The sequence below is a fragment of the Corvus brachyrhynchos genome, unplaced genomic scaffold, assembly GCF_000691975.1.
Source record: "Corvus brachyrhynchos isolate BGI_N302 unplaced genomic scaffold, ASM69197v1 scaffold101, whole genome shotgun sequence".
NCBI classification, from domain to species: Eukaryota; Metazoa; Chordata; class Aves; order Passeriformes; family Corvidae; genus Corvus; species Corvus brachyrhynchos.
In genome coordinates, this window is record NW_008237239.1 from 11796602 (window position 1) to 11807990 (window position 11389).

The 11389-nt window shown below is 37.3% G+C and overlaps 1 protein-coding gene across 1 annotated transcript in view; it reads left to right on the top strand.

The window, feature by feature from the left end:
• COL24A1 (collagen type XXIV alpha 1 chain) overlaps positions 1-11389 on the top strand; it is a 123567-nt gene that overhangs the window by 13821 nt on the left and 98357 nt on the right. The window contains exons 3-6 of the mRNA XM_017729593.1: positions 1848-1901; positions 5220-5273; positions 7254-7307; positions 9052-9105. Coding sequence (XP_017585082.1) covers positions 1848-1901; positions 5220-5273; positions 7254-7307; positions 9052-9105 — 216 coding nt within the window. The remainder of the gene's footprint in view (positions 1-1847; positions 1902-5219; positions 5274-7253; positions 7308-9051; positions 9106-11389) is intronic.

The window sequence follows — 11389 nt, forward strand, 5'->3', positions numbered from 1 at the left end:
TTCAGCAGAGCAGGGTGGGAGCTCTCTGTGCCCTTTCAAGTGCATTTTTGAACCTGGACAAGAATGCCAGGTCAAGAGTTTTCCATGTGTCACTCTGCTACATTTCTTGTGCTATTAAACATGAGGTCTTTTTACCTCAGAAAAATGAGGATGTTAGTGAGCATTTATGCAATCGTGGTGAATAGAGAATGTCCTATGCTAAAAGCATGACATGTGGTTTGATCTAAAGACCAGGGTTGTTACACAGGCTTGTGTCTTCTAAATTGCACAGAGAGGGAAGTGCAGGTATGGGTTTCAGCCTGACTTAACGTAGCATGTACAGACATGCAAAAATTCCCAACTACAATTAAACTTCTATGTTTATTATGATTAATTGGAAAGGAAATAATTTTTATTTTTAATTCCTCAGAACAACAGTTGTTTTCCCAGAACTGTCCATAAGTGATCTGTATTTTGGCCAAATTAGTGTAATTAGTTAATGATGCCTAAATTCTGTAATCAACACTCTCTTCTCTGACAGTGACATTACTTTTCTAAGAAAAAAGAAGTATCACACAAAACTAGGTTTTTAGACATCCATCTTTTGTCTTAATGAAACATTGCTTGCTAATAAGACCCCCAAGGGCGTTTGTCTTTTTTTCCTTCCTCACTTCTCGTTTTTTATCTCTTTTTTTCTGTTTTGCAAAACCTTCATGTTGGTCATTTCAGCCACCATAATTACCCTTCTGGTTTTCCTGGCATTCCTTTCAGCCAGCTTTCAGCATTGTTGTTTGGTGGTGGGCACTGTGATACTCAGTGTTTTTCCTGGTGTCTCAGCTGAGAGGATGTCATACGTACAGAACAGGGGAGGGTGAGGAAGCCTGGGTGAAAGAGCAGGTTGAACCCCTAACTGTTATCATCCACTGACCTCCTTCATGAGGTCTGACTCTCCTGATGCCCAAATGCCCTTGCAGAAAGTACATGGTTTCTGTTAAAGTGGGGGCTTGCTGTGCAGGAATGTGGATGGGGGTGGATTCACCCTTAAGAACAGCCCATCCCTCTGTAGGACACTAATTTAATAGATGAAATATAATATAAAGTAGTGCAGATTTTAGTTTAGAGCTCTTATTTGTATTTGAGTACAATGAAGTAGATCCTGGGGTTTTGAATCTGAACAGCAGTCGTTATATAGAAAAGAAAAGGTTTCTATGTTCAAAACAACTAGATATGTAGGGGGTGTTACACTGTCTAATACAGTGACTAAAAATCTAATTCATTTGTAAAAGTTACGTCTGATCATATACTAGCATTTTAAAAAGTCTGCATTATCTTTAAAGAGAATGATATTCATTATCTAGAAGGACAAATGTGCCACTGGTTATTCTTACTAGAAGTTTTTAATAGGAAACTGGGCAGTAATTTGTCCCCATTTATTTTCTCTATTTCATGTTTGTCATTTCTGTGAGGTGGTATCTTATTTTTTCACAGTTACTCCAACCTTTCTAAATGGTTTGGCATGCCAGCGTGCTTATTGAAAAGGCTTAATTATTTTCTATCCTTTGTTTAGAAATACATTGCACTTGCTTGCTTCACCTGATCTTCTCTTCCTTTAGTACCAATACACTTGAGTAAAAGTTACTATCCAGATTGTTGGCTCCAATTTCTCTGACACAAGATACTTTCTAAATAGAAACTGATTTGGAGCCAGATTAAAAACACAGTTTCTTGTAGTTTGGGAGTAGCTTTTTAAATTGAGGAGGTCAGCACGAGCAGAAGGTCATCAGTTAGCAGAACTGGTCTCATCTAGAGTTATGATACTGTCCTTGGCTCAGGTTTTAGCCTCAACTGCTTTGATTTTCTGTCACCAGGGTCCTCCAGGTCCTCCGGGTTTACCTGGTCCTTCAGGGAAGAGAGGTCCTCGGGTGAGTAAAACAACTATGTTCTTCTGCACCTCTAGGCAGGTCACCAGTAATCAGTATGGAATTTGCATAATTTTGTTTTTCTCAGTTTCATTGCTATGCTTTGCGATTATGAAAGCGTATGATTCTTAACATTTGTCGGATGGGTTAAAGTAAGACAAACAAACCGTTTCTCCTGCTGTGAACCTCCAGCAGAGTTAATCCCATGTATGCGTGTATACACTGAGCATTGTTACATTTGCACCTGGCTTTTGCTGCTCCCAGTATTAACTTCTAGTTTTTCCATGCTGCTCCCATCTGCTGCAATCTAAGGTCACGTTCATTTGTGTTTGGAATGAGGGGGAGTGATTAATACAGGCCACAGCCTCTGAGGAGGAAGCGCAGGCTACAAAATTAACCACTGCAAGACAGAGTGGGGGGAAAAAAGTACTCCCAAAAAACTCTTTTAATCTCTTGAGCTTCAGCAGCTTGGTCATAGCTTGATAAATATCAGGATGATTTGCTAAAGAGATGAGCTACAGTAGGAAATAGGGGTTTTTGTGTGAATGAGTGCACCCCAACAGGAGCAGGGACAGCAGCCTTGCCCTGTGCCTGGGGACAGAGCATGGGCTTTGCCACAGTGAGCACAAACCTGTGCCCCCACTGCCTGAAAGGGCCAAAAGCCCATGCCACTGTATGGATTAGCTGACGAGGCAAAAGAGGGCAAATACATGTTTGTGCAATTGTGTACAAAAAACATTTGCTTGAGGAGTCCCTGAGGTCATGGTTGATTTGGGGGATTTCAGGAGAAGGGCAGCTGGGAGGGAGCAGGTGAAGGTTTGTTGTGTGGATGATTTCAGGCCATGGTGGCTGGGGATGTGAATGGTTGTGGCTGGAGTGCCCTCATTCAGGCAAATTGAAAGTGGGAGATAAGGGAATAGCTTATATGCAGGCTCAGCAGATGTGTGGGAGGAGTTTTGATTCCGCCTTTGAGGAACGATTAAACAAGATGCTGCTCAATAGTATGTTGAAAGCCAACACAGCACAGGATGCTCTAAACTTGGCCTGATGGGTAGGAAGGGCACTGGTCAAAGAGGCCAAAAACCAGACTGATGCTTTATAGCAGTTTGGAGGCAAGGGAGTAGAAGAGACACATTTAAAAGTATAAAATGAAAGGCATTCCTTCAAATTCATCTCTTCATGGCTTTTTGGATCCTTCTGTGTAAGAGCTGACAATTCTTACAACTCAGCTTTTTTGTTGCACACTGCCTGTGGCAAGGATATGTCTGGCATCAGAGGCAGAATCTCATATATCCAAGTAGATATTCACAATTGGAAAGATGTCTTTGTTTTAGAGGAGGCGGTCCATATGTTTAAAGCCATGCCTGTTGGTGAGATTGCCCTTGCCCAGCTGCTATTTGTTTGGGATTTTTTTTCTGCAGGTCCTTTTACAGGTATAGAGTATTTAAAAGCACAATGCTCTACTGTGTGAATTCTCTGGATTAATTATTGTGTAGGATATGCTTTTCAATGTGAAGAGACAGCTTACAGTAGGGTGCCTGGAAAAGGATGAAAATGGCTGAGATGAATATTTACCAGTAGTTCTGAGTTTAAAATATATTTATATGTGCCAAAAAAGTCTATAAAACTATTTGATATAAATTGTTTTGAAATGTCAGCGTTCTTTAGTTTGTACAATACTGATAAATTCAAGCAGGTGCAGCTAGTGATGATGTAGGTTATGATGGGAGATTTGTGAGCCAAAAAGCCTGTGAAAACTTTGTTGACTCAAAGTTCATTTCCTCATCTAGCAGCCTGCAGTGTCACTTCTGTATTCCTTCACATGAGCTGCCATTTGTGATCCTGAAATGTGACTCAAGATGTCAAAGGGAAACAGCAGAGTGCAGAGCTGCATTGCCTGGACCTTCATCAGAGTGTGTGTCCAAGCCTGATCCTGACAGAGATCCACATGGTTGGGACACTTGGGGAATGTGTGATTAATGGTTAGAGATTTCCATTGAAAACTGATTTTGATCCCTGCAGTTCTATGATAAAGAAGTCCGCATCTGACAATGTTTTTTGTGTCTTGGCTTGTTCCAAGTTTCTCAATGACGAAATTTCAGCAATTTCAGAACTAATGATGATATGAAACTCCTCTGATGCCTCTCATTCCGTGAGAATGCTTTTGCACTTCTGTATTGCAGTACTGTGCCCCAACACAGTAACATTGCAGGAAGCAAAAGTAGGAGCCACTGCAGCTATGTTGGCACTTTCTATTTGTTTCCTTTCTCCTAAATCCCTGAGAGTGCCTCCAAAGTTGCCAGTGTGCAAATTAATCTCTCAAACAGCACATGGGATTAGCATTTCTGTGGAGTTATGTCAACATTGTCATTAGTCAGAGGGAGCACTTAAGAGATACAGCTTTCAGTGTTACTGCAAGGTATAACTGGTAGATTATAATGAATGCAATTCAGCCTTGTGTCGAAAGACAAACACCGAGTTTATCTATTGTTAGACCACTGAATATACAATAAAGTTGAAAAGTATTCTTATTATATTTGGTATTTGGATTAGGGAATTTTGGGAGAATTTTGGCCTTAGTGAAGTCAACAGAAGCTTTGTTGCCAATTTATCAGGGACAGGTTTTCGCTGGTTTGGTCCTTCAGTACCTGGAAGATGAATAGCTGCTGACAGCCATTGCAACACATATTTTTCCTAACGTGCAATTTTTCAAGGAGTGGGGATTGCTGAATATGTTGCAGAAACAGACACTTATACTGGAAGGCAGAGATAGTGAGATAGTCTTGATAGCTTATTTTGTTCCTGGAATAGGTTAAGTTGAATTATTTTAGTAACAAGTCCATTTTCTACAGTAGCTGTGGGAGAATCAGGAGAATCTGAGATTTTTTTTTAAAAGGAGGTGGGATGCATTGCTTTGAGACACCTTTTAAGTCACTGAGAACTCACCCACTTCCTTCCCTTTGCAGTGTATAGCTGGGTACCTCAGAATATGATTTTACTGATTTTATCCCATGCCTTCAAGTGTTGTAGCTGGAGAGCAACATTGCAGTGACTATGCCAAATACCTCTTAAGAATTACCTGGGAAGACGACAGAAACTGAGATTTGTAAAAGAAAGGGGGGGTACTCAACTTCACTTTCAATTTTTTATAAAAATGTGTATGTTTTATTTCTTGTGAATCCTTTGAAAATCCTAACTGGTGATTCTAAAAGCAGGAAAGATGCAGTAAAATTATTCTCTACAAAGCATTCACATTTGTTCAGTGGTGTACTGAGTAATCCTGCTCGTTGTTCTTCTTCATTTGTTTGGGTTTTTTAATAGGGTATTCCAGGACCACATGGTAACCCAGGATTGCCAGGATTGCCAGGTCCCAAGGTGAGTTTATTTATGTATGGCACCATGTAAATACAGGAACTTTTTAATGACTTTTTGGAAGCCCCAGAACTGTTTCTTATAAAAGAAATAATTGGCCTACTTTTGTTTACAGATGGAGACTGCTACTATAAACATATTTTAATTGAATGTAATCAATCAAATTGAACTTCATATCAAAACAAAATAGCAGATTACTCAGTGGAAAGAAAAACACCTATGTATGCAGAATGATGACTTGGAAACTGTTATCTTTGCAAGTAATCTGTACTTCCCAAAAGAGTTCCTATCAATCAGCTCAGCCCCTGATAAACTGAAGTTTAAATGCTTACTTGTTGTAACCTTTAGCTTTGCTTTAAAAAAAAAAGGGTAAAATGTAGACTGTCAGTGCCTATAAATTGCTATTTTATTGTCCATGTCCAACTTTTGATATTGAAATATTCTAATATCTCAGACATTCTTATTGATTAGTATGCTAGAAACATTTTCTGAAGATTTATCGATGTGATATTTAAAATCAAAGAAAAAATACTGGACTGAAAGCTCAAATAACAACTTCAAACTTGTGTAACATAGGCCCTTTAAACAGATTTGACAGATTTGTGCAGTTGCAGAATGCCTTCAACTCATATTTAGTTTGAACAATTTGATAGATTTGTTAGGAAAAAGGCAGCACCATAATTTGTTTAGTATGATTCCTAATTGCAGGAATCTGACATGTCATGACAGGTGCTGAAATCTGCTTGAGGACATAAAAAGAAGTTTAATAAAGCTTTCAGTGCCAAGTGCTGTAAAACCAAGTGACTGGTTTTTGTTTTTATCTAGTTCTATAGGAACAGTTAAAGATTCATAATTAATTTTTACCGTATGCTGGCTATATAATAGAATATATAGCTAGGAAGATAATTAATTGTAACCAATAACTGCTAGGCTTTGTTTTATAATTATTTTCTCCCTCCACTGGATGATAATTCTGATCAGTTATGTAGCTCTGCCCATGAGTTTAAGAATGGAAGGAATTGTACATATGTGTATGCATATATATTTTTTTTATTTCAATATGAAAAAATATATATATTACTAGGTGCTTAGTGATCTCTTTCCTTTCAGTTAGACTAAAAGTTGTCCTTTCAATACAAGTATATTCTAAAATGGTTTTTTCTAAATAAAAATTAACCAGGTGCTCTTGAAGTTTTGGCTATGAAGATCCAGTTGGCCCACACTGAAACAAACACACTCTTGTTTGATCTTAAAACGTGGCAGATGAGTTGCAAGAATTTTCTAGCAGTAAAAGAATGCAGAATTTTATTCTGTCTTTAAGATGCATGAATTCTTCCCTCCTGTGCTGAAGGATCCTTTATGCAGTTGCTTCTGAAACATGGCACAACATTAATATCCTTCCAGCAAAGGATCCAGCCCTGAGTGAGGGCCAGCAGTTCCAACCAGTGGCTGATGTCCTCAGCATTTAATTCCTGATAAAAAATCCGGCAGCATTTTTAAAGTATTTTAAGGGTATCCATGAGGTTTGGCTTTATTCTTGTGTCTCTGAAAAATAGATTCGTTAAGAAAATCTAATTTTGTGTATTCTGGCACTGTGGGAAAGATGAGCCTGAGGAAACCTGTACAAGGTTATGGTTCATTCAGTAATACAGCCAGATAATCCTGAATGGTGTTGGAGGAACAGCTGGTGTCCTGAATTGACGGAGACATAGGTAGAGCAATTTGGCTGGAATGTCTGCTATAATCCTGCTTGGATTTACCAATAAATCTGCTTTTGAATGTTTTGTGACTGCACGAAATTTGCAAATGTAAATCTCACTTCAGTGGGAACCTGCACTATTTTATTTTTTTCCTAGTTCTTTACTGAAAAAGTTATGAGAAAAATATCTATAATAGGAAGCACATTTACAAATACTTGTTTTAGCATGTATTATTAATAATTCTCTCCCAATGGTATTATTAAGCTTAATTTCTCTGCAACAGGGCCCTAAAGGAGACCCAGGATTCTCTCCAGGACGGGCAAAATGTGGAGAAAAGGTATTATTTTCTTAATTATAGAAAAATTTTTTGTCTGTCCCATTCTTTTGTAAAGTCTCGTTTAATATTCAGACACATTATAACAGTAAAATGCTTTGTATTTACTTTAACACTGCTGTATTTTAGCAGTTAATTATGTTAGACTGACCAGTGTAGACACAGGTAGACAATGAATCTAAGGAAAATTTTAAAATATATTAAAAGTTTAAACTTATATTATATATTTGATTTAATTTATTAAAATAAAAGTATGTTTAGAAAAATGAAATTGAATTAGATTGATACTGATATAACAAAATACAGATTCCAGTTTTCTGCAGTACCTTGCATTAGTCCAGAAAGTTGTGTTAAACAGAATTTGGTGATGACAAGTGCGCACATTACTGCACATTGTATTCTATTTAACCACTTTTTTAAAAGGACTCTTGGTGCTATGATTTGTCCTTTCACTTCAGAGACTTTTCCTGCTACTGCCTCCTAAGCCACTTTAGCCAAACCAGTAGTTGTCTTCTCTGCCCAAGTGTTTGAGTATAAGTATTCAAATGTTCTATTCTTGATAGAAATTGTAGGCCTGAAAGCTTGTGATTGTTTCATTCTTAGATTGACACTGAAGTTTCATACATAGTCAGTAATCTGGTAATACTAAAAATGTAATTGGATGCTTGCATTCTAATGTGTTAGCCTATGCTGCATGTTTAAGAGTACTTTGCATTTATGCTAAGTTGTATTATGAGCATTTGCTAGTAGATCAGTTGTGGAATATTTGTGCCAAGTAGAAAGCACTGTAAGAGTCAAGGACCACCCTCTGTTATGAGGAAAACATTAGCAAGTAACTATCATTTACTAGCTGCTGATGTGGACACAACTTATTTTTTAGTGCATACATGCTGTCAAACCCTAAAATTCACAAATACATATTGTCAACATTTATGGGCTGCTGAGAAAAAGTTCAGAAATGTCTGTTGATGCACTGATGAGAAATTGAAGTTTCTGTGGAAATAGCATTATTTTAATCTAGCCAGCTTTTTGGCAATCAGATCATAGTGTGGTGAGCTGTACATGACTGCCTGAAACTCAAGCTATGTTCTTTGGCATGAACCCAAGCAGCCACAGAGCAGTCTAAAGCCCACCCATATATGTGTATGACTATCCTAAATACATGTAGACTGCATCTATAATCCAAAATTATGAAATTGATATGAATTTTTATAGTTCTCATTTTTTTGCGTTCTTAATTTTTTCCCTCAAATCAAATTTGCTCGTTCTAATTAATGGACTTAAATTTACTTGGATGATAAGTCACTTCCAGGATGCATTCCTTAACTTACTGGGTTTGAATTCAGGCAGTAATCATGAAAGAGTGGATCTCTTCACTGTCAGTCCTGAGCAAGAAGGAAAAGAGCTGAAAAACCCTTCCCTCCTTCCCCACCTGTAACAACCATAAAAATTTGCATCTTTTTTCCATCTCCCCAGCATTTGAGATGTTTTGATTCTTGTTCCCATATACCATCATGTGGTTGTGAAATTCAAAGAACCTGAAGAGAATAGCAGTATTCCACCATGTTGCCTTCTCAATTTTCTTCCTCTAAAGAAATAATAAAAATCTATGCCTAATCAAACAACATTAGCTACTTCTTCATACCAAATGTCCAAGAATGAAGAGACGATATTAAGTCCTACATTTTAATTGTCCTGTGTCCTGTTCCAGTGAAACATAGTGATTCTGGGTGTTTCTGTTGTACAGGGTGATCCAGGCCCCATGGGCTTTCCAGGCCCACCTGGGATCAAAGGCCAGAAGGTAAGATTCTGTTTCCATTTCCATGTAACTCATCCTGGCTCAAATCAGTGCCCATCAGGTGGATGTCTGGTGAGCAAGAGGCTATAGAAGAACTTTAGGCTTGCTGTTGGTACAGTGTCTACTGTGCAAACCCTCCCCTTGCAATTGAATTAAGTGAGGTCATCATAGCAGGATGTAAATTGTAGTTGTTTAGGTTGGTGTTCTCCAGAAGGCATGGTGTGCCCCTGTTCCCTGTTCAGAGAGAAGTGCTACTAGGGAAGGTAGGCTTACCTGTGAAATGCAACCATTTAAATTCAATTGTGTTCAATTTCAGTGTAGTTATATGCTATAATACAGCATATAAAAGTTTTTTTCATGTATTTTTCTTTATTGTGTATTTCATAGTGTAGAAGAAGTTCCGTGGCATCATGAGCTCAGTATTTCTGCATTTGAATTATTTGTCTTTTTCCAAATGTGTGCCAGAATTCCTCAGGTGGAATAAGTTCCAATTTGGGATGTTACATAATGCAGTACTTTTTGACATGAGAAGTTTCAGGTGCCATATACTGCATTTAAGAAATATATCCAAATTATCCTAGTCCTATGTATACAGGAAAGCAGAAGGTAGAGACAGTTTTGGAAGGGAACATCAAAGATGTCGACAGAGGAAATGAGACCACCTTAAGAAAATGAGCACAATAGCCTTAGTGAATATGTTTTATGTGGAAGGAGAGGTCACTTGGCATAAATCCAGTAGACTGCTCCGATTACTCAGGTGGTGGGAAACTGGTGACAAAAATCAGCAAGAAAGATGGGAGGAAACTGCTATTAAATGATATCTTTGCTGAATATAGTTTGGCGTTGCAAGTATAATAGAAAAACATGGAGAACAAATACCACAGCAGAATTTTGAAGCAGTATGTAACACTGAAGACAGCTGCAAAAGGACAGAATTAATTGTTAGAAAGGTAGGCCCTGGTATTTTTTACCTTAATCTTTAACATATGGAGAATAAATATTAATTAATGCTTACCTGCTATTGAATCTAAAGAAAAAGGGCATTGCAACAAAATTTATAGTCAGTGCTGTCATGTTGTAGGGTGGCTTCATTCAACATTGTCTCAATCTTAAAATGCATCACTTTTTTTTCTTTTTTTTTTGCCATCTAGTCATTAATTTCTAGAATTGACCAAAACAAGTAACAATATGACCAGAAAACAACGTTCTCATTAGCACCATGAGGATTGTGGAAATTTATGTTGCTAAACACATGGACCAGTGCTCACTGAACAGAGAAAATGTATAGCTGTGACAAGAATTTGCATTTCTTCTGTTGAGAGCTAACCTCCAAGCCTGGACACTGCTAGGTTTTGTCACTGCTGATCACAGGCAATCTTAAGATTCTGCAAGTACTGTGTTTTCATTTAGTCAGGTTTATAGGTTTGCTTTGAGAACAAAGTATTTTATGTTTAAAGCTTTTTAGATGGGAAGCAGCTGTCACTTGTCCTGGATTGAGACTGATATTTGGGGACAAGGAAATGAAAATCTTATGGGCATCATACTTTCTTCCTGCCACAAGAATTCACTCCTTGTCTGATGGTTAAATTCTGTGGAGAATCATGCTCACTTGATCACTGGAAATTTTACTCTGTTTCCATGTTGTACACATCAGACACTAACTAGAACCACGTTTGAGCCACAATCCAGGTCAAGCAGAAGTTAAGAATACCAGCTTTTGTACAGCACTACCCCTGTGAACAGTTAAAAGTATTTCACACTTTTTTTAAAAAGACAAGCCCACAGGTTATCGTGTTTTAAATAATTGATCTTTAGTTATTGCTTTTTGGTATGTGTAAATAGGTAAATATGCTGTTAGCTCATTGTGATCTCAAATTATTTTCAAAGGATTGTGAGCAAAGTAGCTGTGAAGAAAACCAGCTACAAGAAAGAAACTGCAGAAGGATCAAATACATCCTCTTTGCTCTGTACTCTAGCACTACTGAGAAATTATTATGTATTGAGATATATTAAATTATATTATAAAATGAATTATATAATTACATAAATCAACAATATTTTGTTACTATATAATTATTACATGTAATTATTTTATATAATAGAATGATATTATGATATGTTATATTTTGATACACTCTCTCTCTCTATATATATATATATAAAATAAATAGCATATTTCCAATATTCTTTCTCATTCAGGTAAGAAGAAAGGTTAAAAAAGTCCTGCATATGAGTTAATGGTGTCCCATTTTTTTAAAATCATTTTTAATTAACACTGAAAATTTTC